Below are 24,938 nucleotides of genomic sequence, written 5' to 3'. Positions count from 1 at the left end.
GGCTGAAGATGCGCTGACGCGGTGCTGGAGTGGGGCGGTCGTGTTGCCCATGAGATTGGGATGGATGAGTACGCGAGTTAGACTTGAACTGGTGACCACGTCATTCGGTTACACTAACATTCAATGATAGATGTGGATCACGTACATCATCGAAAAACCCTTTGGGTATTTGACCTTTGATCTTTGGGGCCAGTCGTGTAGCATCAGCCTGGAAGAGAAGATCCGTTGTCAGTATCTTTAAGAATGCATCTGAGCTTACAATATCTGACGGAAGGCCAGCTTCTTCAATGATATTGGAAACGTCCCATGTATATATGTGGCCGCTGTCGCAGCCAGTGACGAGCAGCTTCCCATCTGCAGAAAAGGTTGCACAGTTCACCGGGTCTTCATGATGGAGTTGCGTTGTGATGGGCTCATTGGTTCCAAGGTTCCACAGTTGCACTGTCTTGTCCAAGTGCTTTGTGCATGCGAGGATGCGTTCATTGGGAGATATTGAAATGGTATCGACGACGTTGTTGCGCACATCAACTTGAAGAACAGTCCATGTGGCTGTGTCAAATTTCGTGATCTTGAAACCCCCGCCGGCGATAAGTGTTTTCCCATTTGAGGTCCATGCCAGGCACGTAAAAAATCCCTCGAGTGTTTTGAGCAATTTGCCCGAGTTGGCATCCCAGATTTTCAGGTTGACCCCGCCCGTGGTAATCATCTTTCCATCTGGCGAATAGCAAACCGCGGACATGTTAATCCCCGCGTCGATTGGTCCAACGATAGTTTCTCCACTCTCGACATCCCAAATTCTGATCTCTTTAAAGGACCTGCTCACCACTCGCCCTCCGTCTGGACTCCAGCACACAGATTTCACTTCCTGCGTGTGTCCCATACAAGTTTTGATTATCTTTCCCGTGTCGACGTCCCATAGTTTTACTGCGCCGTCCTCACAACCGGTCGCTACTGTCTTACCGCCCGGCGACAATGCTATGGCGCGCACTCTTATGTCATTGTCCTCCCATTCCTCCCCAACCTGTGTACCCTGCTCCAAGTCCCAGACTTGAATCGAGCCTGACACCTTGATGATTCGCTGTCCTTCGGGCAGGTGTAGGATATGTCTGACCCTATCATCCCCTGTCGTTTCTTCGGATCTGAGTTTGACTGTTTCAATCTTTCGGTAAGGTATGATCGCTGGAGCCTCTTGATCCGCAGGGGCTGGGTACGACATATTTTTGGTTCAGTGACTTCCCTAACGAGCAAAGGATAATGTCAGCTCTAAACATCATGTACCCTACAAATCAATCACCTACTTGATCAGAAGATGTTCGCACAAATGGGGATGAAAATTGCGATGGAGTGGTTTTTGTTCAATTTTGGGAAGAAGGTTGTTGTTTAATCCTTTGACAGCATTACATCTGAGGATCCTCTATTCGTTCGTTGCACAGCTTGGCCAGTGCCGCAGCCAGTGCCCAAGCTGTGCAAGCGCCTGATTCTCTTTATGCCTGGCCAGTGGCTAGTATCTTGATCTATCTATGTTAATCTAACCCCTCCGTATCGTGTCTGGTAGTTCTACTATCTTACGAGTCAACATTCGTGTGTTCTCCATTGGTTCGATACGATTCTGCGGTGCTGGATCTATCCTCTCGCGTTGTACCTCTGCCGAGAGTCCAGTAGGATGACCTGATAATCACACATGACTTTCTCTCCGAGCTTTGTTCTCAACATCCTCTGTGAGGTCTTAGGTCAGGGACCTCAGTGGTGCGGCCGCTGAGAATGGTCAGTTGTTTGTCCACTAAGAGGATGATGCGACAACGGATATATTATTACACAATTGAAACTTCGAAGGACAGCCACGATACAGAAGGTGATAATGATGTTCTTTCCACTAGATGCGATACAGTACGTAGATAGATTCGGTGTTCATGATATGACAGGTGTCAGTGATGCGGGTGGCAGTTCAGTACTCAGTTACGTGTCCGATCAAACATTGTCAGTCAAAGAATTGAGCATATGTTCGAGTCAACATCCTTCCACGACAAGCAGGCTTCACGTCGGTGCCCAGTTTAGCGTCGCCCACTATCTTAGGCACCAGAACCCGGTGTTTCTTCGGCCTGCCCGCTGGGTATTGTGGAGGTATCATACGTTTTGCCCCAGGTTTGCCAATTCCGTACTGTTTAGGTGCAAGACGCCTTTCCTCCAGGTTACCTGTTGCATGTTGCTTAGGCACGGGACGGCCTGTGTCCTTGTTGCCCGTTGCGCATTGCTTAGGCACGAGACAGCCTGCGTCCTTGTTGCCCGTTGCGTATTGCTGAGGTACGAGACGTCCCGTCTCTGGGTTGCCCGTTGCATACTGCTTAGGCACTAGACGTTTTTCCCCTGGGTTGCCAGTCAGGTGTGCCTTCTGCATGAGCTGTTTTCGTGCGCGACGGAACAGGAACTTCTTCGCGGCCTGGTCTTTTATAAACTGCCCAAGTCGGGCGAGTCTCTTCATTTTTTTCTCGAAAGCATCAGGTGCTAAGAATCGTTCATCAATATATGTCTCCGGGATATTGAAAAAGGATCACATACGCAGCATGGTATCGGACGCCACGTCTTGTGTTTGTGCTGGCGGTACATCAGTAGCAGGCACTGCGGGCTGTACGGGAATTTTCCAAGCAGCTGGTATGTCGGGAGGGGGTGGTAATCCCTCGATGCCCAACTGGTCACGGGGGTCGACACCTGCGCCACATACGACAAACCGAGTGTATAGAGGATCCAAGAGCTTGGATATTCTATCTGTAAGGATGGTCAGAAGGAATGGAACAAACCGACAATAGAAATTTACCGTCTAGGTCAGTACCAAAGGCGTGCCTTCGGCGTTCGATGAAAAGAAGCAATTTAAAGTACGCAGACTTGAACGGCAGCAAAGCATCTGAACAAGCGATGAACAGGTACAATCCTACTTTTAAACGTCTAAGGGTGCTGCGGGCGACCTGGATTACGGACGGTGTTAGCAAAAGATCTTTCGATGATTAGGATTATTTTTACCTCAGCCAGGGAGATGATCTGTAGGAAATGATGGTCAGTTGATTACTGGAGGAGATGTTTGATGAAGACAATACCTTTCGACCGTAGCGTTGTAATTCGGAGTCTTCTGAATGCTCGAATTTCATGATTTCATTGATACCATGCAGAAGATGGTCTTCGGAGCAAAGATGTGTAGTCAGTTCAAGGGTGACTCTTCGACTATAGAGCGCAGGGGGGGTCGTGATGTTACTCATGACTGATGGAAAGTACAGTAAGGGGATGGATGAAGTTGAGGAGAAAAAACGCTGAATATATAATACTATATGCTGTGGCACGATCCACAAATATGGGAGGGCGCTGGCTAGTGCTGCAAGGCCACTATGGCATCGAAAAAAACAAATATAAAAAACAAGCACACAGTGGTTGTGCTCTTTGCCAGAACAGTGGAATTCCACAAGAAACTCTGGGTCATCTTGAAAATTTATTTCTCCGCATTCTAGCCCAGTTACTTGAATGGCAGCTCGCGCCCTCCTATGAATATTGAATATTTGAATGCTCGGGGCGGGGAAGAGTTTCTAAACTGGGACGTAAATGTGTGGAAACGCGTGTACAACAAAATAAAATAACGCGTCCACAAACCACAACAGTATGAATTTCGCCACAGATCTGTGAGTGCTTGAGCAACCACTGCATCAATCAAGGTGACTACACAATCGCGAATCACACCACAGAATCGTCTTCGCATAGAGTAGAGGAAGAAATACAGAGACAACTAGAAATTCGGAGAAAGATCAAACACTTGCAAGTCAAGTCTCGGCTGTTTCCTCTTAAATTTGTTAGCGGAGTCAGGAGTATTTGGCACACATATGTTGATATCCGAACGTGGGCGGAGAATATAACTGTTGTTCACGCGTTGCCGACGATTTATTCTGCAACTTTCTTCCGCTCCCAAGTCACATAGGTGCAATCTTCTCTCCATAGACATTATTTTCTAAGGGTTCGAACTTCGCAAGCAACATTGGAGAAAGTACAAGAGCAATCAATCTCTTGGATCATCTAATACATCTAGTACATGACCTACAATCCAAGTTCCACGAGCAACCGAAGCATGATATTGCAAGTGAAAAATTCTAGATAGAAACCTTACCTCTGGGCTCATAGGGCAACAAGAGAGCCAGGTTACCAGCAAAAATAACCAGAGCTCCAGCGATATATACAGGTGCCGCCGTCGCGAGGTTAGCATATAGCGCAATGACGGGGGCCTAAGATTCAGGACACAATAAGAACAAGTAGTGCGAGATGGCAAGTGAGCGCACCAAAACACCAAACACCCTCGAGGCTGTGGACGTCAGACCATTCCCTGTTCCGCGATCTTTTGCAGGAAAAATCTCGGGAGAAATAGCGTACAAGACGCCATACATAATCTAACCACATTTAATCCTAGTCTCCCAGTCCGACACTAATTCACTTACGTTGCTGAAGAACACATATCCGCAATTCCACCCCAGGAGTTGGTTAGATGTCCGGGCGGTGGTGGTTGCGAACAAAAACGCGCCAGTGAGCCCTTTATTTTGCGGGAGGTCGTTGAGTAAAGAACGCGCCTGGTACTATCTTTTTACTTGCCTGAGGCAATAGCAAGAGTACCCTTGCGCCCAATGTATGGGAGTTCTACTGCCCAACCTGCGAGTAAGGCAGCAGGAACACCTATGACACTCAAAATGACTTGCTGTACAGCAGCTTCAGCCATAGAACATGGGATGAAGTATTATACGTACGTTGCGATAGGTAATGTACAAGGATCCATCCCCGAAGACAGCACCACGGCTGGAAAGCCTACGATGCATGAGACAAACAGACAGTATATACCCAATTTGAAGACTCACAGATATGGCAGGAAATTGTTATACAGCGTAGAGGCAAGTCCGATGAGACCTGTATTTCATTAGTCATTGCACGCACAACGATGACTACACCTTTACCCCACATAGCAATCAATAGACTAGTCGACCAAGCCATTTTGGGAGTAGCAAAGAGAGCTTTGATATGACCAGTGTCGTACTTGGAATTCTTGCTGATTATGTTGCGCCTTTCCCCGGAGGATGAACGTTTGCCTGGCATTGCTCTGTCGGGAGCCTCAAGCTCTTCCAATGTGAGGGAAGATGTCTTTCCGTTGAATTTGGCCAATTTGTGGATGACCTCGATAGCATCAGCGTCACGACCGATGCCAGAGAGGAACCGCGGGCTCTCCAACAACGTGAAGATGAAAAACCGAACGGCCCACAGTGAGAGGGTAATTCCGCCAAGGGTGAATAACAGGTAACGCCATCCCATATTGTCGGATCTGGTGCAGTGTGAGGCACTTGCACAAGAATAATTAGCGATCAGAGGCCATGCGATCTTGAAGTCCCATTAGCAATCGCGCGGACGAAGAGACGTGTGATACGCACGAGACTGGACAGTAATTGTCCGAGACACCACCAAATGGAAAGGATAGTGAGCAAGTACTGGTGGGAACCTGGGACGAAGTCTGGTAGGATTACAATGAGTTATCTGTCACGTCCAGATGCGAACTGCTTATCACCAAGAAAAACGGCAGAATCCACTGGCAAGTTACCTGTGAGATGGTCATCAAACGTCCTTTTTGAAGAGAAATGAAAAGTGCAGACCTCCCACGCCGACACCGACCATAGCGATCAAGGACGCTAGTGCAACGAAACTAGGAGCTCCACCCGATACTAAGCCGAATATTCCAGCGATAAACAATGTGGCGTTGAAAGACCACCTTAAGTATCGCATGAAGCGTGAAGAGATCGAAATATGGCGGTATTCTGTCTGTACTTACCTGCGTCCCCAGATGTCACACCCAAGACCCCAAAATACGGCACCGACAAGAAGGCCTATATTTGAAGCTAACGACAGAAAAGGGCCGTTGAAGTGGAATTCATTGACGACAGGGGTAAGGATGAGCCCGCTCAAAAGCTACAGCCAACCTCAGTCTAGTGAAAACATGGCAGAGATGGATAAACACACGGGCCAGACAGAGTCACTTTTTCAGGTTCGCATCAGGAATCATGGATGAAGTGGTCACAATACGACTCACGCAAACCAGCCAAAGCCAGTGACCACGAAGAGATACCACTATGATTTTGAGTTCTCAGGATTGAGATGGACGTTCATTATGGAATGCGACCGACCTGATATCTACCCATGCCGATGTCTTGTATTGCATGATTCAAGATGCGAGCTTTCGCCTGATAGACTGGATCACTGTAGCCGTCTTCGTAAAGATCCATTGGAGGACCTGTGATCGGGTTGATATGTGGAAGTGTGTTGGGCAATGGGGAAGAAGTAGAATGGGCGGATTTGGGGTGGATTCGAGCTTTTGTCATGTTCACAGCTGACATGATGGAAGAAGCCAAGGAACGAGGGTATGGCCTGTGCATGTGAGTACTTGAGTGGTGGGAGTGATAGGTTATATATATCTCGGTTCCGTATCGCGCGCTTCAAGGGATTTGAAATCATGGCAACGTACCAATGGATTTGATCGGGCCAGAGTCTCCGAGTTCTCGTGACGGAAGTATTATGAAATTCATCCGGCGCGAGTGCTAGTCAGCCAATGAAAATCAACCCCCGGCTTCTTAAACTACATGCGAGATATGCACGTGTTGACGTAGCTTTTAGCTTGGCTTCTGCAAGATCGCAGGAGCGACGCAGTCTCTAACAACCTGTACGAAATACCATCAGGAAACTCACGGACAACTAAACTTATCCCTAGCCTAGTGTCAAGTGTCAAAGAGCGTTGAATGGTGACGGGTATCTCCGGTCGGAGTTAGAATTGGTGTTGAGCTTTTTCTTTTCGTCCTCACGAGTTTTTGCAACGATGTCCCGTTTGATTGTAAAAAATCTACCCGCATACCTGACGCCAGATCGCCTCAGAAATCACTTCACACAGCAAGGTGCCCCCTCTGGAACCATTACAGATGTGAAAATTTCACTCAAGCAAGATGGCACATCACGTCGATTCGGTTTCGTTGGCTTCAAGACGGATCAAGAAGCAAGTGCTGCAAGGGACTGGTTCGACCGCACTTTCATCGACTCGACGCGAATCAATGTCACGGTTGTTACAGTAAGTTTTTTTCTTGCCAGGTGTTGGTATTTTGTTTCTAAAAAATTTACTCGCAGGGCGCAAAAGATGCTCCAGCTCCTCGACCAAATAAGAGAAGACGCCTAGAAGATACCGCTGCAGACCCAGGGCCATCATCGCGACCACATGATCACAAGGCGGATAAGAATGGTAAGACGAGCGCACCAGCCCCTTCAACATCAGCGCTAGATGAGTTCATGGATGTCATGCAACCCCGCACAAAAAAGGGTCCGTCGTGGGCAAATGAAGCTAAGGAATCTCATCCAGCACTACCGGTCGGCCCTCCCGAGACAACGACGACATCTGATAAACCAGATAATAACGAGGCTGTCTCGGACCTCGAATGGATGCGACGACGTATGAACCTGGAGTCGGATTCATCACCCGATAAAGTCTTTGAGCAGTCGGATGACGAACACGAGGTCAACCAGAGCCCCATTCCTGAAGAACACCAGGACTCGACAACGAAGACGATTATGCAGACGTCTCGATTATTCCTTCGAAATCTTGCTTTCTCATGCACGGAAGCCGAGATTATGGAGCTATTCCAACCGTTCGGAGAAATTGTACAGGTGAGCATCTCGTAGCCTTGTCGTATATTCTCCACATCCTTCTCTTCTCTTGATGATAAACACTTAGGGACATCTGATCCTCCACGGATATGCTGATCCCCGGGAACCAATAGTAGAAAAAATTATCTGACTTCTATTTCCATTTTACAATTTGTGTCGCCGATCATATCGCTGACTCATTCCTATCCTACCAGGTCCATATGCTCATCGACTCCTTGTCTAAGAATCCGAAGGGTTTAGCCTACGTGACCTTCAAGCAGCCAACGTCTGCCCTCTCGGCATACGAGGCGCTAGACAAGGCGTCCTTCCAAGGTCGTCTTCTCCACATCATTCCTGCTGTTGACAGAAAAGGCAAGTTTGAAGTAGTAGAGGGCGAGGGGAAAAAACAAACGTTGAAAGATGAGAGGAGTTCTCGGCGTAAAACCACGGCTGGGCGCGATTTCAATTGGAGTATGTTGTACATGAATGTTCGTCAAGCCCTTGTCATGTTATGCACTATATATCGAGATCTCATGCAATGCATGTGCAGAGTGATGCAGTGGCATCGTCTATTGCCGATCGGATGGGAATTGCCAAGGCAGATATTTTGAATCCTGAGTCAGATAATGCGGCAGTCAAGCTTGCGCTTGCAGAGACGCACGTTATCCAAGAGACGAAGTCGTACCTAGAGTCCCAGGGGGTCATCTTATCGTCATTTTCTTCCCGAGCGCGATCCGATACTACGATACTCGTGAAGAACATCCCCTATGGCACCACTGCAGAACAGATACGTGAGATGTTCGAGTCACATGGGGAACTCAGCCGCATTATCGTACCACCGGCAGGTACCATGGCGGTGGTAGAATTCGGACAGGCAAATGAAGCTGCCAAGGCTTTCCGAGCTGTAGCTTACCGACGTCTCGGAAGTAGTGTCGTCTACTTGGAGAAGGGTCCGATGGGCATGTTCCAAGAAACTACGGATGCACCAGGAAACTCTGGCCGTACGCTAACAACTGCATTCAAGCCGATCACTATCGCCGAGCAGGAAGCTGGCGGCGGTGCTGATGCGGACGAGCCTGCTTTGTCTGCTGGATCGACTTTGTTCGTCAAGAATCTGGCTTTCAGTACCACTCCAGAGCGTCTGATACAAGTCTTCCGGGGTCTTCCTGGATTCTCGTTCGCGCGAGTACAGACCAAGCCTGATCCCAAACGACCTACTGTTCCTGGTGCTGAAGCCCCCCGGCTGAGTATGGGGTATGGCTTCGTGGGGTTCAAGACGGCCGAAGATGCGAAGAAGGCTATGAAGAGTATGCAAGGCTTTACACTTGACGGACATTCATTGCACGTCAAGTTCGCTGGGCGCGGAACAGAAGACGAGCCTAAGGACAATACAGTCGCCAAGAGCACGACGACGAAGATGATAGTGAAAAACGTTCCGTTCGAAGCTACGAAGAAGGATATCAGAGAGCTGTTTGGGTCAGTACAATCTACCGTCTATGTTCCTAACGTCTCATTCAACCTGGACCTTATACAGCGCCCATGGTCATCTCAAATCTGTACGTCTTCCGAAGAAGTTCGACTCGCGTTCGCGTGGTTTCGCGTTCTTGGAGTTCCTCACCCGGCATGAAGCGGAGAATGCGTACGCTGCACTACGACACACACATTTACTTGGGAGACATCTTGTACTTCAGTGGGCGGAAGAGGCTGAACAGGACATAGAGGTGCTACGGAAGAAGGCGGGTGTGGGGTATGGTGATGGTGCTGAACTGCCTGGGCGTAAACGGAAGCTTGAAATTGCGGGCGATGATACTGGTGGCGACGTAGAATGATGACGTATATAGAACAACCTCACTTCATTTACCAGGACATTTTGGTACCACGATTAGACGCGACGCGTCTATTTCCACGCCACCGACATTAGGTCAATGGCATCACGCATAACTTGAACTACAATGTTAACTACAACTTCAAACCAATTGGTCCCTCTTCAACGATGCACAACGTTGACGAGGATATGCAGACATCGCCTCCTCCAGCAAAACGACAACGCACGAGCCACTGCAGAAAATCTGAATCATTGATTGAACAGTCGCAGTTTTGGTTTGCCGACGGGGACATTGTGATTGGTGTTGAAGGGCAATCATGGAAGATTCACAGGAGCAAGCTCATGTGTTCTGTAATTTTTGCGGACATGCTCGAACTTCCGCAGCCGGCCGATATCGAGAGAATGGATGGGTGTCCTTTGGTTAGTTTATCACAAGATTCCGCGAATGACTGGCTAGTTGTCTTGACGTGGATGTACCAACGCGAGTAAGCCATCTCCTCATCCTTCGAACTATCATTGTATACGACCACACCTCTAGGAAGTTCAATAACCAAACCGTTGTCTTTGATACCATAGCCGGGGCCCTACGACTATCCAACAAATATGACATCCCAGACTTCCGTCAATGGAGCATGCGTCAGCTATTTCTGCGCTGGCCCCAAGACCTCACCAACATGACCTATGCCGCATTCCCTCATGCTGCTGGTGAGCTTTCCTTTTCTCCTGTAGATCGGTCTAAAATGTATCCTAGAGGCCATATGCCTTGCACGAGAATGCAATGTTCCTGAGATCCTCCCCGCCTCATTCTATGCGCTTTCGATTCTCCGTTGGAGCCATCTATCCGAGGGCGGTCAAAGCCACCTCCAATTATCCCCATCAGATCTTCGGTGCTTCATAGTCGGACGCGAACACCTTCAAGATCATCTATACGCAATCTTGACTGGTACAGGCGAGCAGCCAGGTGGACACACCACAGCTATTTGTGCTGGTTGCGAGAACACATCTCGGACGTGGCTCAGCTCATCGTTGAAGCCGGACACTTCCTCTCCGTATGGAGTGTGGCTTCTTCGTAACTTGCAACTCTTTGCTGCGAACGGCTGTCCAGGCTTGAGTTTACATCACAGCCGCTGTGATGTGAACTTTCGTCTGCGAATCAGCGGGTTCGTTCAAGACCTTCACGAAGCGATTCCTAGATATTTCATGCTACGAACATGAATTCACTATTATAAAACAGGCATACTCGAAGTTTGTTGCACGCCTTTCCAATACACAAACAACCAAATTTTAGAGCAACGTCTTGGCTCCCGCGTTCTTCGCGTTTACGATTTTTATCTCATCTACATATTTTTTTTTCGTTCTCCATCACTTTTATCATTATACAGTATTTCTTGGCTACATCAGCGTATAATAATCCGTGGGCTATTGGGGTATCGGATGAGTCAGATTGTTGTGTACAGAAAAATCAAAGTTGTCTTGTCGTCTCATAAAGGAACCCCAATGTGTGCTAAGATGCGCCTCCTAGTAGATAAAATGAGCTCAATCAATCGCTTGAAGATACGTAGCTCCCTCGCTGCCCAGATGAACCACAGTATAAACATGGTAACAACCACGCATACACTGATGACTGATGCCAACAGGGCCGTTGTCGTAGACTTGAACGCGTTGTACAGCAGGGCGATTGAGAAGTAAATCATCCTAGTAAGAGGAAAGGTTATTGTCATTAGCCCTAGTCAGAGAATATCCATCCCACTTACCCCCACATGAGCATCGCGTAAGGGAGACTATTGATCGTCGCAAGGCCTTTATCCCCAAAAAGCGTGTCAGTCATATTGTACAGGAAGTCACCCTGTGCAGACTGGTTAGCACGAGATAGATACACGCCAAGGTGACGACTCACTGCTTTGTCCGCTGATTCACAACCATATCTTTGGTTTTGACGGACCAGCAGGACTGAGACGACCAAGGAGCCGGTGATCGAGATGATCGAGAGATATATAGTAATGATCCCGACCGACTCTGACGTGGAAATGTTCACATTCGGTACTGCAAGAAAACTCAAATCTACAGCTAACATGACGGTGGACTGGTGAAAAAACTCAGGATACAATCATGACGTGAGTTGATGATACGCACGTAGATGGTGATTCCGGTCCACTCTGCCATGAGCTTTGCATTGTAATCTTTCCACCGCGGCGAGTTAATACACCTATCTACCCACACCCTTCGAAGATCATGCAAGTGTGCTTGTGGTGCCCAAAAAAGTACGGCGTCAAGGGCCAAAGAAAGACTACTGATCAGTGGATGAAAGCTAGCAATCTCGTCGTATACAGATTTGTCGGCATCGAGACGAGCGCAAGGTAGACCGCAGAAGTTGTAATATTTAGATTTGCCTTTGAAACACATGAGCTGCGCGCCGAAACGTCAAGATTAAGAACATACAGAAGTAATGCATGAATCTGGCTATTGCGGAAATAGTAAATCTCAGGGGTATGTTGCACTGTGTAATAGCTTCACGTACCAATGACACAAGTGGAATGAGGGAAGTCGGTTTCCTGAACGTTCTCTGGAAATATGTAATATTTTAGACTTTACAAGGTAAACGGTTCCAACAAGACTTGTTGCACCTTGAAGATGGTTTACCAGCTCCAGGATTTTGGAAAGCTCGTCCGCACCAAAGGGCGACAAAGAAGCATCCGAAGTGATAATCTCTGAGTTTTGAGTTCAAAAAAGGGGAAAGAGATTATGACAGGAGATCAATTACCTGCACTCACATGGACAACAACCTCTCTCAGTTCTTTCAGGAGCTTGACCCGATTCAGCTCGTGTTTCGGGTAGCGTTCGCAATGCATCCTACTCGTTTCAGTCAAAGATGGTCACATTGTATCTTAAAAACACATCGACAATCAAGTGAGAATCGGTCCGAATAGAATAAGCTAGAAGTGGGTGAGACTCACGATTACAAGTGACAAACCAGTATTGAGACTCCAAGGCATATCCTGTTGACTAGTTCATATCACGAGCGCCATAAGTTCACACAACGTACGAATGTGACTCGGATCACAGACGCCTTGGAGACCGTCAAAGACAGTTTCTGTCGCTTGGTCGTACACGTGTAGCCAAAAGAGAGTTCGGGTTTCATGATCGACAAAGTAGTACTGGCAAGAATCTGTCTGATTCGGCACTACCTGCACAACGAGCTCGATGTCACCAGCGTCAAAGTTTGGTGATTTTGTGCGTGCCAAGTCGTATAGCGCATCCGCACATTTGTCCATCAAGCGGAACAAATATTCATTAATGTGTCCTTCGGTGAAAGTTCTCTGTAGGGATTGTGGTTGATGGTCGATGACAGATATGGACTTACTTACTTTGCGGCCATTGTACAGATACAGCGCGCCTTCTGGATGTATACATGGCTGCCATTCACCACTCAACCAAGGACATGATCTGTACTATTCGTAATCCGCTTTCCCATAAATGCCTGGCTGGTGTACTCACTGGTTGGGGAAGGACCTCATGAATGCTGGAATTCCGATGGAGTCAGATGTATCTCTGGGTGGCAACTTCTTAAGGTCATTCACTGTGATGGATTGCATCCACGTACACAAAAGGACGGTTCTCGTAACGTGATTTATGATCTACAGCAGATGGCAGAAAATGGAGAGTGATGGGGAGGCTATTGGGAGAGATTGCATTACCGACTGCTGGAGGCAAAGACGTCCAAGTCTGTGGCGAATTAGCGAGCTGTGGAACGCTTGGAACAGGCATGGTGTATGGAGGTGTTGAAGCCACGGAGCTTGCTGCACTCGACGGAGTAGTGTGAAGCGGTAATGGCAAGGTGGACTGGGAACATTGTGCACTAGAAGTCCCAGTACGACGCGAGTCTACAGTGGAAAACTTGGAGTTAGTATCATGCGAGATTGAAACATGAACCTTGGCCACAAAGTGTCGAAAGCATGACACGAGAATGAGCAGTCGCCGTGCAGATGAAGTTGCGAGCGTCGCCAACACTTGGAACAGACGTTTCAAGAGCTTTCGAATCAATGTCGTGTTCATCATCTGTTGTGTATTGTTCAGCGACTCTCATACACACGTTGCCTGAGGAGGATGGAAGATGACTGGAGATGGACGTGATTGGACTTTATCTGAAGCGTGACTGGAACGCAGGCACTGTTCTTTCATATAAATTTATGGACGAGTTTGACCAAAAAATAAATGTCACCTAGCTTGAATCTGAAGGCAGGAAACGAGTTGATGAGTCAACTAAATAATTAGGTTCGACAACTAGTAGTACTTAGTAGTGTTGGGCTACTTTGTTGAAGTAACTGAATAACGTTAGACCGAACGTTAATTATAGCACGCTCAATTCTGCCGTTTTTCTCTGCCTTGTTCCTCTGAACTCTTGCTGACCTCACGATGCTTTAGGTTCATCCCACCTCCACCTGGTTAATGATTCTGAGGACTCCGAGTGAGTATGTACGTGGAGCGCTCAGGAAGCGGGATCATGAGTCATGACACTATCAGAAATTCGCAACGATATGCTAGCCAATCCTTGTACATCTGACTCATTTGCAGTCTCCTTTATTTTGATTATAACTGCTCCTCTAATCAATTGGACAATACCAAGAATTTATAGTAATGCTGCGCCCCAGCATTCTCAATCGACTCAATCTCCTCAGCCGTCAATTCTGGAACATTGGCGGTATCAAGATACTCTCTCATCCTATCCGCCTTGCTCGAAGTGCTGATCGATAATATGTAAGCACCCACAACAATACAGCATATCCAGAACGGATGGAACTTACGTGACGACCAGGATACCATTCTGTTGCAACCACTTGATCAGTACCTGGCCGACTGACACAGATTGCCCTCGCGTGGACTCAAGGCGTTCCCGTATTTTCTCGATGACGGGATCCAGGGGTCCCCCGGGTACGCGGAAGACGGGCGATAGGCCACCATAAGAGGACGTGACGATGCCGTGCTCTTTATGCAAAGCTATCACAGGCTGTAGAGATTTCCACACATACGGGTGGAGCTCTACCTATCATGATGGGTGTTTTTCAAGACTGATACTGACACTGAAGTGATTTAACTCGCCTGGTTGACCGAAGGCGGAAACTCAGCGCCCTCCAAGATCTCTTGCAAATGCGCAACTTCGAAATTCGACACCCCAATGGACTTCGCCAATCCTTCCCTCTTACATTCCTCCATCATCTTCCACACCTCCTTCAGTCGGCCTGCATGATGTCCAGGCGCGTGCACAAGGTATAGATCCACGTACTCTAAACCTAATTTCTTCAACGACACCTGCAGTGCGGTTTTGGCAGTCTGGTCAGGCTGCAGTCCATTGAGTTTAGTAGTAATGAAGAGCGCGGATCGCGGGGTTCCACAGGCCCTGATTGCCATGCCCAAGCTCTCTTCATTATTGTACATCTGGGCACCGTCCAAGTGCGTGAAACCGTTGACGATGGCGCTTTCTACAGGGCTCTGTACATCTTGGTCGCGAAGCGCCGTGCCAGTACCAAAGGCGATCCAGGGAACTTGATTGCCGTCGTTGAGAGTAAGTGTGGATATCGGCATACTGTCAATGTGGGGTTGATGAAGACATCCAAACTATGGAGCAGTAGTACTTATACCTTTAGCTATCTGTTATCAACGTAGCTTGAACAGAGACCAATCAGCAAGGGCATCGTAAAAATACTACGCCTGCTGCGCAGTGCGAACTGCTGCAGCAAACTGCTGGGACTGCTACGGCAACTGCCGCGACCACCGCTGGTGCTGTCATGGCCACGGTGAGACTTGAGCTTGAGTGCGCATCAACTACACTTACTGCTAGTTACCGGAACCTCCCATTGCTTGTCCTCCAAAAAAGCCATGAATTTGAACGTGCTCCGATTCATTAAGAAATCTGTCTGATAGGCTTCCTCCCAAGAAAACAGGCGAGCACAACTTCCATCAGGCCAACTATCCCAGAGCTAAGATAAATTAGCATGGGTATCTTGAAGTCACCTGTTTGGTATCTAACTTAGCGTGGGCAGTGATAGGTGCTTTGTTTAGTGTTAGCGGGTCCTTTTAGCTCAGACAGGAAAGTGATTCATGCGATCATACAATCTGGATTGGCTGTCACTTGTCTTCTAGTACTAATAGTAATTACCACGATTCAGATGTCGGACAGGGCGAGTTTCACTCCATGTCAATTCCGCCTGTACTCAACGATCATGTCTGCAGCGTTTGAGCATTGGCTTTTTTACACCTACAAGTACTTGTCCCCAGTGTTGGACTTCACACAAGTTCGATAGACACGCAGATTCAAACACGCAATCTGCATTGCGCCTGACATCTAGAATTGTCTCGTATCCTTGCCAGCACTACTTATATTCAATATTCATTGTACATGGTTCTGCTTAAAGGTCTGATCCCGCACAGCAGTTGCCCCGTGTACAATATGCCGTCAACACGATGATAGGGGCCTCAGGCCTGAGGTTTATGAGTTCTAGTCGTCCGAGGGCTTAACGTTCAGTGCGACGAGGAACCTGCGGATGCCGTATCAAAATATGATCAGATTTGACGCGAGGACAGGCTTACGGGCGTCGTCCTTTCAGTGTCGTCGCGCTTAACAGTGTAACGAGGAATCTGCGGATGTTGTATGACAATATGATCAGATTTGACGCTAGGAGAGGCTTACGGGCGTCGTCCTTTCAGTGTCGTCGGGCTTAACACTGTAACGAGGCAGCTGCGGATGTCGTATATCAATACTATGATGAGATTTGACGCGAGGAGAGGCTTACCGGCGCTCCAGCGCTGACAATGGTCGTCAGGCCAAGGAGCACAATGAAAGCAGTAGAAAGGCGGATAAGCATGATGAGTTTACTTCACTTATAGAGAACAGGTTGTTGGCGACTTGATTGTTGGTGCTGTTTTTTTTATACTCGACAGAAAAGGGCATCCAGTCGTGTTCTGGCCATACTGGTAAAATTGAAATCAAACCGTTCATGGTATTCACCTAAAGGAGTCAACTGGCCCGAGACGATGGAATCGGATGCTATTTAGCCAGCTGCAGGACTACAAAATGAAGGCGGATACATACTTAGTATTACGGTCCGTGTGCTTTTTTCCATCAGTCCCTGATTTCCAAGTTGGTGGGGAGGAGAGCATTGTAGCAAACTATCGTGTTCCTATCATGTCCTGGCACCAATGATGGCCCGCCGTGACTTGCCGATAGACCATCGGGGTAATAGAACTTGTCTTCGATAACGGCCGTTCCCCGACTCATCCTATCAATACACGACAAACAGCGAAAACAGCGCGTTTAACGGACGATACCACTGAGCCAACGGGTGCGAGTTACTTGTGCGTTTGCAACTTTCACTTTTTGATATTCATTCTAGCCAAATGCCACGAAACCGGAAGAAGGTCGCTACCACTGCATGCTAGGCAGTTAGTGTACCTGCTACATTAGTAATATTGGTGACTAGTTATCCGCACTTGACAAAAGCGACCCGTGCCTGCAGCCCTAGCGTGAACGACTGATAGGTGAGTTACAGGTAAATCTCACCAGTTGTTGGCCCTTGGGTTCATAGTATGAAATGCTTCCTTGCCTTATGGTATTCCGGCAAGGGGATAACACAACATGCATGTCATCATGAAGGTCACCCGCTTGCCACATGCGGGTTGAATTCGCGATACATGTTGATCAGTGGCATCTGCTGATATGAATGTTTTCAGTTGACATCGTTTTGACTAGCCTGTCACGGTAGGTGAATGGCAGAAATTTGCGTTGGTTCACATTCTAGGTAGTCCATCTGTGACGAGTTCTTATCCAATCCGGGATGGACACAGTACCAGGGCGCACCACTAAGAAGACTGGTGATATCTCAGATATTAAGTTAGTTGCCGATCCTCGAATTTTGGATAAAGGTGATGCCATGGTCTTGTCATCACAGATAAGACGACGTTGAGTTGGTGGATAAGGATAGCGTGCTTCAAGTTCGAGGCGGGTGCCAGTGATGTGATCAGGCTAACAAACTGAATGACGAAGGAGGTATGGTTCCGAAGGTTTAAAGAATACATATTTTAGCTCAATTTTAGCTCTAACCATCAGGTAATCAGGAAGGAATAAAGAAGCTAACTTGTGAAAAGTCAGCGACTTTGGGTAAACTCTGAGGTTGCTCCGCACCGGTAAGAGAGTAGCAAGCGGGAGTGACAGTGATTATGGAACGTCGACATGGGCAAGGTTATCGAAACATTGACGGGGCACGCAAGGGAAGTGCGGTCTGTGTGCTAGAGTTCAGGCGGATAAACGGATCCAGAGATGAGACATTCAGAGCTTGTGGTGCCTGCCATGGACCTCGAATTTGCAATTTGACAAAGTTCGGACACAGCCACGTGGGCTGTGCGCGAAATCAATACCATTTCACTATCTCCAATTCTCGCAAGCACACTTGATGCTTAAGCAAGATAACGCAACTATGGAACTTGGAAACCATCAATCAACCCATCACTTCACCATGAAGCTGACAGAGAAGCTTTTCAACAGATGGGAAAGTTCCTCGTCACTACCTGCCGCGACCACCGCCTAGTACACATGGGACATTTCCACTATCGTCAAAGGAGCTGGCCTTTTGTCAGATATTGTAAGCTTCGTCTTCAATGGCATCACGCTTACAACGAGCTTGTTCATCCTCCCAGGTGATCTCTTCGGATGCTGATCTTCGTTCATCAGTGATCACAAAGTGCTGCCAACAAACCAGTGTTCAATCCAGATGTGTTTGTTGACAAATACATCGCTTCTGGCTACTCTGATACCACACCACGTCGATGGGGAGAAGCCCCCTAGATCGCCGAAGCTCAAACTTTGCCAAATTCCTCAAGCGTTTTTTGAAAATGTCCCCTTGATGCCACGCGATCCCTCTTTGTTCCTGACTTTATTTTTACAGAGGAACTATCACGCAAGAAAGAAGATGACTGCCGACTCCTCCCAATACTTATGTTTTGGCCATTGGACCATCACAGGGGACAGCATCATCACAGGCGCAACCACTTACCATTACGAGGGAATCAGTACTGAGATGGCGATTGCCACGTTGTCACATCCTGATATTGACATAACTCAGGCCAGATACTGGACTCGGTTCTTACTCTGGATCGGCTGCATCTCTTTTCAACACTCAGACGGTCAATAGTAAGTACTAAATATGGCTGATTTGGCATATCTCGGACATTCCTATGTGGCATGCTTCGTGGACCGTGGTACATTGACTACAACTTGGTATATAGTTGGCAGTCAGTTCTCGTGTCGACAACTGCATGCTGCTGCTGGTGCAGTGAATGTGAATCAAATATGGGACTGAATTGCACAGACCGTGTTTGTTGCCACCGTCTCTTGAGAATCACCTTGCAAAAAGTACGATGACAACATCCCAAGACAAGCCGATAGATGTTTGATTGGTCGGTGATGGAGGAAGACTGTTCATTGTGTTCATTTGGCACTGCACAGATACGAGTACATAGAGGAACGTAGGCGTAGATCTGGACGAGCAGAAAATTGCGACCAGGATGGCCAGATTGCGAATTAGCTAGTAATAGTATGGCGACAGAGGTGAAAAACTCTGGTTGGACGTGAAAATAAAGGCCGCTAGTGAGAAGAACACGATGGGTCTAGTTGGACTTTCAACGAAAATGTGGCGCAAGGGGATAGATACGGATACTGGAGAACCATACGCATTGGACCTGAGGAGAAACACAAGGATGCAGGCCGGTGGGATAGTATGGTTGCGATGTCGAGGGCACTGCAGATGAAGGAAGCGGGTATTTGTTTCAAAATTATAGCGTTGGGCGCTTAATATTAATCTGCACAGCCAGTGTTGATGCTGTGGAGCAAACACGAGGATAAAAGAGGCAAACGCGCTAGTAGAAGACTTTGACAACGACCTCCCTCCTAACTTGAATCTCCATCGAACGAAACACCCACTCCGTCACAGATTTTGTTCCGTATTCATCTTTCTGTGCACAAGTCAAGTACATCTAGATTCAGAGTAGTAAGTGATGGGTTCATATGGTAAGAGCTGAAATTATGACGTATCCATTGAGTGAATCTCACAACCAAGATAATGTCGCATCCAGCCCCTGCGAAACATGAGAATTCGGGGACAATGCCTTACCGAAAGATCGAAGTAAAGCAAGCCACCCCCATCACCAACATCCTACACCTGCCGGGGGGACAGCGAATCATCATCCTTTCACAGGATGGGTCATTTGGAATCTGGGACTTGGAAACGGGCACACAGGTCGAGGAATGGGAGGACAAGTTTACTTTCATGGCATTGTCGCCGGACGGCAAGACATTAGTAAGCAGGGTTTTGGATGGCGCAGTCACTGCAGTGAAGTTGTGGAGTATCGACACGGGCAAGGTTATCAAAACATTAACGGGGCACACAGATACAGTTCCTATGTGCTGGAGTCCAGATGGAGGGCGAGTGCTGGGCATATCCGCAAGATCCTCAAGAACCGCAGAAGGCTCGCAGACATTCAGAGTGTGGGATGTAAAGAGCGGAGAAACTATCGTTGGACCAATTAAGGCAGGAGGATTCCTGCACACGGTTTGCTACTCGCCAGATGGAAAGGTGATTGCCACAGCGGGGGACGATGGGCTGAAAATCTGGGATGCCAACACAGGCAAATTGCTCAGAACATTCCAGTGTCATTTTTGGTGCCTGGCATGGACCTCTAATGGAAAAACACTTACCACCTGGGGCAGGCAGCCTGTGCCACTGGGGAAATTCCAGATGATGAAATTTGACACAGCCACTTGGGCTGTTCTTCACGTGCCCGAAGACTTGGTCGATTCCTCTATCAATTCCGTTTTACCATCTCCCGATGGGCGCTTCTTTGCAACTATATCAGTCCTCAACAGGACAGCGCGACTATGGAATATCGAAACCAATCAACCCATCGGAACACCACTTCATCATGAGCACAGGGTGTACTATGGGACATTTTCTGCAGATGGAAAGTTCCTCTTCACTAACTGCCAGGACAATCACGTATATATGTGGGATGTTTCTGCTATTGTCAAAGAAGCTGGCCTTTCAGATATTGTAATCTTACATACATTTCATTCTAAATGACGCTGACAACAGCTTCCTCAGGTCGATACTACACCGCGACCAGCTCCAAAGATGAAAGATCCTCCTCGAATACCCCCAGGGTTCTTTGACGATGCACTGCGAGAGGCTAATGTACGTGATCTCCATCTGTTATTCGATGCTTTGACTTATATATTCTCAGTTGCGCATTCGTCTATCCCAATCCCATGGGCCACATGACCACCCCACTCCTGTACCACGTCAACGCACCTTCAGTCGCTTTCCCTCCTTCTGGCGTCGCTCAAAGTCGCACGGGGAAACTGAGCACCATACTCGACCTCTATCCCACTCTCTTAACTGGACTCGAAAGTTCAGGCGAGATGGATCAGACATTGAATTGCGAGAGGTCGAGGTCCCTTACACAGCGGGAAAACCTGTGCGTTTTTTTGTTTCACGATTCTCCTTTGCCGCTGACTCATTCTCGTGCAGAGAAATTATCATGCTAGAAAGAAGCCAACTAGCCGCCCGTCTCAAGCTCCCAAAATTCATACCATGCAAAAACCTAACGCATCATCATCACAGCTACCTGCTACTGCCTCGACGATTTCCGGTGTCGCTGGTACCGCTGAGGCATCAGGAACACCTTCGCGTCCTCACATCACTGGTACTGGATGGCGCGTTCGTTTCGTGGGCTGGATTTGCTGCATGCCTATTCAGAACACAGACGGTCACCATTAGCGAAGCGATTTTTGACTTTTGTGTTTCATTCGTATTTTATTGTTTCAACTATCATTAATTTATCATGACCACCGGCTTTTCTGGCGTCATAGCATAATATGGATGGAGGCTAGGACAGGATAGCAGGTAATATTACGATTCGGGATGCAAGGGAGTTGCAGTCTGGAGTTTGCGAAACGAAAAGCACTGATGTTTGCCCGGTATGCTATACAGTTTCAAAGTGCACTCCACAGCCACAGTATGTCGCAGTTGGGAGATAGTGTGTTTGCATAGAGCTGGCGACGAGCATGGCGGAGCCTTGTACGGAGGCAATATCGGCTGGCAGACAACAATTGAAGTTGGATAATTGTTTCACCTAGTCCAGTGCAGTGATCACCTGAATGAGCTCCTGCAAGAGACGTCCGAGCACGTTCCGTATCTTCTCTCCGTAGATGGCAGGTAAATGGACACTGAAAATGCCCAATAATTAGTACCTGTAACGTGGCGACACGGCTAAATGTCCATTATATTTCTCTCGTGCGCCTCTCATTCTCGAGCAGAAGATAACGAGCGCCCATGCATCTATGCCAGTCAAACCCTCCAACTCCTGCATGATAGTGACAGATTCCTTGTGGTTGGAAGAACCGGTATCGAGAGAGTCCAGTCTCTGGACAGTCTATCCTCGCGTATTCCAGATGTTATTTGGGAGCGCGCCAGACTTCGAGGACGGCAGAACATTCGACAGGGTGTGATCGGGATTTTGAGCACCCGTACCTTACGCTTGAATAGTGATGAAGCGCTGAAGCACAAGGAAGTTCGAAATAACTTAGAGTCCATGCTGTCCGGTGTTGACAATTCATGAGCGTGAGCCGGGAGTGGGAGAAAGAGAAGAAACATAATCCTCGTTACCTGTGGCTGCCAGTCCTTTGGCCTGCTGAAGAAACCTGCACGAGGTTGCACTTGTCAAGAACTTGTCGAGAACCTAGTGATTTACGATGAGCAGCTTCCACATAAGGAAACTCTCGGAAGCCTTTGGACAACAGACCAAAACAACGCGTACGCTTCGCTCCGAGTCGTCTAGCACAACTGATTTACCACGATGAATTCTGATATCAACACAAACCTTGGTTTATGCGTGCAGCTTCATGCCTCTGACAGAATTGTGATAACAAAAATCGCACGTGATGATATGCCTATCTCAGGCTGAACAAATATGTAATGTATCTTCAACTTGACATGAAGCTATTGACATCTAGTCCAGAGAATGCTACCCTCATATCATGATAATGAAGGTATTACGAGCTGCGTTCTCTCTGTTGCATTGCCACCTAGCTCCTAATATCTTCGCATAAACGCTAATATCAAACCATGGTTTCGATCTGAAAAAAGTATTTCGGTATCCATTAAGTGGTTAGATGATATCAAGCCCTCCAATTCTCACCTCAGCGGCAAGGACTAGGCCGGGTCACAACGCAATGAACAGCAAAGGTAAGTGTCTTTGCACGTTTACGATTAAACATGCAACTGACATTACATACGTCAGAAGTTTCAGGCCTGGGGTGCTACGCGCCTTCACATCTTATGTTCCTCTACCGCGCAATATTCAGCTGTAATATATCAGCTTTTCGCTTGTACTGGAGGTCGCTTGCTGCTGTCTCAAGCTGGTACCATTGTCAAAGCTCGCGGTTGTAGTTGAGTGTGCCGTGACCATTCTTTCATGAAAATCTCATTGTTGCGATTTCGAACCTTGATGGAGTTGTGCTGTTGCACGCACTAGTAATGTCATATCCTTTAGTGAGGAAGCGCCAGCACTTACTTCATCGCCCCACACACGTCTAGGTTTGACCAAGGATGAGCGATGTGTGGTGAAAGGTTTGTGTTTTTGTGGATTGATGCACACATGGTGCTTCAAAGCAGTTGAATAGACGCCACAGACGGGTTTCCTATGGTGGAGTGACCATACGCGCTTGCCTTTTTACGGCATGTTGTCGGGGCATAATGCTCGTCCACAGACGCGCTTTGTATAGCGCTTATCCACATGTTGTGAGGTTAAAAACCTGGCGTTCTCTCCTTCACTTCACTATCTCTCGTCCTCTTTCCTTTGCCACTTCATCTTAGCCATTTGATATTACTTGTCCAAATCATTGATTCATTGATATGTCTAGGTAAGTCTACTCACATGTCGATTCGGTATATCCATATGCTGATGATGCCTTCCGCATTTAGTGCCTCATACAACAATTTTCAGATGTCGTTGGATAGGTTGGTGTTCACCCTCGAGTCGGATGACGCGGTTCACCTCATGATTTTTTCTTAGCCAGTCTATCCTTCCGTGTTCTGAACCTAGAATCGAACCCGAAGCCAATGCCAACATGGTCTTGGAAAACGTCCAAGAGTTTGCTCATCCCAACGATGTAGCCGCCATGCAGGCTGAGTATGTATTTCTGCTTCAAAACATCTACCCAAACTAACGACCTTTGGCAGATGGGCTCAGGCCTGTGCTGAACATGAATACCTAAAGGCGCATCAGTGGTACGTGTCACCAACCGAGTGCCAACTGTTTCTCATTTATTTTTTCCAGGTCTTCAGCGGCTTTGCAGGTCGTCCGAGACAATCAGGCGTCATTTCCGACGTTGAACCAGTTCACCGCTCCGGTGGCTGGTCTCCCCCAGTTTCCCCCAATGGACCAGAACCAATACTATTTTCAGCAACCCACTTTCGTCCCTCAACTATCGCTGGAGGGCCACGCATGGTCCCAGCCTGGCTATAATGGCGGTTCGTATGCGAATGGACCTAATTTTACTCAAAATCACCTTCTTACCGTCGTCGATCTAGAGCGTTGGGTAGCGGAAGATCCCCGCACGTATGGCAACGTACACGCTGGTGCCATCATGGACACGATGTCGGATACCGAAACCTTTTTGCCCTCCGCGTCTGACTCTGACGCGACAATGTATCTGACTGATGACAGCGGCTTGGAGCCATCTTCCTCAGCTCCCATTGGGCAGACGTGCGCCAAACGTCCCAAGCGTAAAACTCGTCATACCGTTACATACGAGGAAGACGGGTCGAGTTCGTCTCCCGCACCAGCCACGCGCAAGCGCAGATGCTTGGACGACGACGAAGACGAAGTGAGAGAGGGAAAGTTTGGTTTTTACAGACTAGCGGATGCCACTGCCGCAGTCATGCCTGTGCCTGTTCGCGACCCGAAGCCGGTAGACATCAGCAGTCGCAGGACCCACGATGCCCAAGGTAATCTTCTTCGAACGAGGAGATTCGGGGCGATGGAACTCGATGATTCCTACTCCAAGCGGTCCATCAAGATTACGAATGAACTACCTGCAGAGATGACTTGCGTACGAGCATGCGAGTGGACGGACCAGCCCTGCGGGCTGTTTGTAGAAATGAACAAAGTCCTCGTCGCAGATCACCTGTTGCATTGGCACGGTGTCGAATCCAAAGGCACGACTCTCTGCAAATTCGAGGGTTGCTCGAAACCAAAGGCAATGCTCAATTTGGGCCGTCACATCGAGGGCATCCACTATACTACGTCCTACGAATGTCCCTATTGCGGCAAGCGGTGGTCCAGGTCCGATTCTTTGGATCGGCATCAAGTGACATGC

At 48.0% G+C, this 24,938-nt stretch overlaps 9 protein-coding genes across 9 annotated transcripts; 3 read left to right on the top strand and 6 right to left on the bottom strand.

The window, feature by feature from the left end:
- Positions 1-1,978: 1,978 nt before the first annotated feature.
- On the bottom strand, positions 1,979-3,248 carry HD556DRAFT_1465970 (uncharacterized protein; the record flags this gene model as incomplete). Its single annotated transcript, XM_041308361.1, has 5 exons — positions 1,979-2,502; positions 2,557-2,763; positions 2,813-2,960; positions 3,016-3,033; positions 3,090-3,248. The coding sequence occupies 5 exons, from the start codon at positions 3,246-3,248 to the stop codon at positions 1,979-1,981; spliced, it is 1,056 nt and encodes a 351-aa protein (XP_041162248.1).
- Positions 3,249-3,838: 590 nt separating this feature from the next.
- Positions 3,839-6,545, bottom strand: HD556DRAFT_1357588 (major facilitator superfamily domain-containing protein). Its single transcript, XM_041302524.1, has 14 exons — positions 6,189-6,545; positions 6,095-6,132; positions 6,025-6,040; positions 5,837-5,973; positions 5,661-5,776; positions 5,576-5,608; positions 5,442-5,521; positions 4,974-5,391; positions 4,878-4,926; positions 4,770-4,827; positions 4,618-4,720; positions 4,467-4,558; positions 4,311-4,418; positions 3,839-4,256 (listed from the first exon to the last, which is right to left on the bottom strand). The coding sequence occupies exons 1-14, from the start codon at positions 6,435-6,437 to the stop codon at positions 4,125-4,127; spliced, it is 1,629 nt and encodes a 542-aa protein (XP_041162247.1). The 5' UTR covers positions 6,438-6,545; the 3' UTR covers positions 3,839-4,124.
- Positions 6,546-6,675: 130 nt separating this feature from the next.
- HD556DRAFT_1526066 (uncharacterized protein) lies at positions 6,676-9,638 on the top strand. The gene is made up of 5 exons (XM_041309294.1): positions 6,676-7,120; positions 7,177-7,710; positions 7,905-8,177; positions 8,240-9,165; positions 9,224-9,638. The coding sequence occupies exons 1-5, from the start codon at positions 6,875-6,877 to the stop codon at positions 9,516-9,518; spliced, it is 2,274 nt and encodes a 757-aa protein (XP_041162246.1). The 5' UTR covers positions 6,676-6,874; the 3' UTR covers positions 9,519-9,638.
- On the top strand, positions 9,601-10,768 carry HD556DRAFT_263775 (uncharacterized protein). The gene is made up of 4 exons (XM_041310065.1): positions 9,601-9,999; positions 10,053-10,219; positions 10,266-10,346; positions 10,472-10,768. The coding sequence occupies exons 1-4, from the start codon at positions 9,683-9,685 to the stop codon at positions 10,585-10,587; spliced, it is 681 nt and encodes a 226-aa protein (XP_041162245.1). The 5' UTR covers positions 9,601-9,682; the 3' UTR covers positions 10,588-10,768.
- On the bottom strand, positions 10,694-12,591 carry HD556DRAFT_263485 (uncharacterized protein). The gene is made up of 9 exons (XM_041310063.1): positions 12,469-12,591; positions 12,276-12,364; positions 12,139-12,222; positions 12,033-12,077; positions 11,954-11,974; positions 11,648-11,904; positions 11,412-11,597; positions 11,269-11,360; positions 10,694-11,209 (listed from the first exon to the last, which is right to left on the bottom strand). The coding sequence occupies exons 2-9, from the start codon at positions 12,361-12,363 to the stop codon at positions 10,996-10,998; spliced, it is 987 nt and encodes a 328-aa protein (XP_041162244.1). The 5' UTR covers position 12,364; positions 12,469-12,591; the 3' UTR covers positions 10,694-10,995.
- On the bottom strand, positions 12,301-13,841 carry HD556DRAFT_263648 (uncharacterized protein). Its single transcript, XM_041310064.1, has 7 exons — positions 13,734-13,841; positions 13,210-13,681; positions 13,116-13,149; positions 13,010-13,063; positions 12,880-12,958; positions 12,469-12,831; positions 12,301-12,398 (listed from the first exon to the last, which is right to left on the bottom strand). Exons 2-6 carry the CDS (start codon positions 13,568-13,570, stop codon positions 12,523-12,525), a joined length of 837 nt encoding a protein of 278 aa, XP_041162243.1. The 5' UTR covers positions 13,571-13,681; positions 13,734-13,841; the 3' UTR covers positions 12,301-12,398; positions 12,469-12,522.
- Position 13,842: 1 nt separating this feature from the next.
- Positions 13,843-15,094, bottom strand: HD556DRAFT_1465880 (NADP-dependent oxidoreductase domain-containing protein; the record flags this gene model as incomplete). Its single annotated transcript, XM_041308360.1, has 3 exons — positions 13,843-14,255; positions 14,317-14,555; positions 14,612-15,094. 3 exons carry the CDS (start codon positions 15,092-15,094, stop codon positions 14,120-14,122), a joined length of 858 nt encoding a protein of 285 aa, XP_041162242.1. The 3' UTR covers positions 13,843-14,119.
- A 929-nt stretch (positions 15,095-16,023) lies between these two features.
- HD556DRAFT_1441146 (uncharacterized protein) lies at positions 16,024-16,374 on the bottom strand (the record flags this gene model as incomplete). Its single annotated transcript, XM_041306243.1, has 4 exons — positions 16,024-16,047; positions 16,100-16,147; positions 16,200-16,247; positions 16,303-16,374. 4 exons carry the CDS (start codon positions 16,372-16,374, stop codon positions 16,024-16,026), a joined length of 192 nt encoding a protein of 63 aa, XP_041162241.1.
- An 8,297-nt stretch (positions 16,375-24,671) lies between these two features.
- Positions 24,672-24,938, top strand: HD556DRAFT_1212539 (uncharacterized protein; the record flags this gene model as incomplete). Its single annotated transcript, XM_041296595.1, has 1 exon — positions 24,672-24,938. A coding segment is annotated over one exon (267 nt), but the record flags the coding sequence as incomplete, so codon positions are not given.

This window comes from Suillus plorans (genome assembly GCF_016647745.1).
Source record: "Suillus plorans strain S12 chromosome Unknown HD556scaffold_17, whole genome shotgun sequence".
NCBI classification, from domain to species: domain Eukaryota; kingdom Fungi; phylum Basidiomycota; class Agaricomycetes; order Boletales; family Suillaceae; genus Suillus; species Suillus plorans.
The sequence above is the reverse complement of the archived record's forward strand: the minus strand, read 5'-3'. Positions and strand labels throughout refer to the sequence as shown.

Excerpts from the sequence above, each read along its gene's own strand:
- HD556DRAFT_1526066 (XM_041309294.1), top strand. The coding sequence starts at position 6,875 with ATGTCCCGTTTGATTGTAAAAAATCTACCCGCATACCTGACGCCAGAT. Across the intron at positions 7,121-7,176 it reads TCAATGTCACGGTTGTTACA|GGCGCAAAAGATGCTCCAGC; the intron begins GTAAGTTTTTTT and ends ATTTACTCGCAG. Across the intron at positions 9,166-9,223 it reads GATATCAGAGAGCTGTTTGG|CGCCCATGGTCATCTCAAAT; the intron begins GTCAGTACAATC and ends GACCTTATACAG.
- HD556DRAFT_263648 (XM_041310064.1), bottom strand. The coding sequence starts at position 13,570 with ATGATGAACACGACATTGATTCGAAAGCTCTTGAAACGTCTGTTCCAA. Across the intron at positions 13,064-13,115 it reads TACGAGAACCGTCCTTTTGT|AGATACATCTGACTCCATCG; the intron begins GTACGTGGATGC and ends GTTGCCACCCAG. Across the intron at positions 12,959-13,009 it reads ATGAGGTCCTTCCCCAACCA|ATCATGTCCTTGGTTGAGTG; the intron begins GTGAGTACACCA and ends CGAATAGTACAG.
- HD556DRAFT_263485 (XM_041310063.1), bottom strand. The coding sequence starts at position 12,363 with ATGCATTGCGAACGCTACCCGAAACACGAGCTGAATCGGGTCAAGCTC. Across the intron at positions 12,223-12,275 it reads TGTTGTCCATGTGAGTGCAG|AGATTATCACTTCGGATGCT; the intron begins GTAATTGATCTC and ends CTCAAAACTCAG. Across the intron at positions 11,598-11,647 it reads GGACCGGAATCACCATCTAC|TCCACCGTCATGTTAGCTGT; the intron begins GTGCGTATCATC and ends TTTTTTCACCAG.
- HD556DRAFT_263775 (XM_041310065.1), top strand. The coding sequence starts at position 9,683 with ATGCACAACGTTGACGAGGATATGCAGACATCGCCTCCTCCAGCAAAA. Across the intron at positions 10,220-10,265 it reads CGCATTCCCTCATGCTGCTG|AGGCCATATGCCTTGCACGA; the intron begins GTGAGCTTTCCT and ends AATGTATCCTAG. Across the intron at positions 10,347-10,471 it reads GCTTTCGATTCTCCGTTGGA|CCAGGTGGACACACCACAGC; the intron begins GCCATCTATCCG and ends ACAGGCGAGCAG.
- HD556DRAFT_1357588 (XM_041302524.1), bottom strand. The coding sequence starts at position 6,437 with ATGCACAGGCCATACCCTCGTTCCTTGGCTTCTTCCATCATGTCAGCT. Across the intron at positions 5,392-5,441 it reads GACAATTACTGTCCAGTCTC|ATCGCATGGCCTCTGATCGC; the intron begins GTGCGTATCACA and ends TGGGACTTCAAG. Across the intron at positions 4,721-4,769 it reads TGTACATTACCTATCGCAAC|CAAGTCATTTTGAGTGTCAT; the intron begins GTACGTATAATA and ends GCTGCTGTACAG.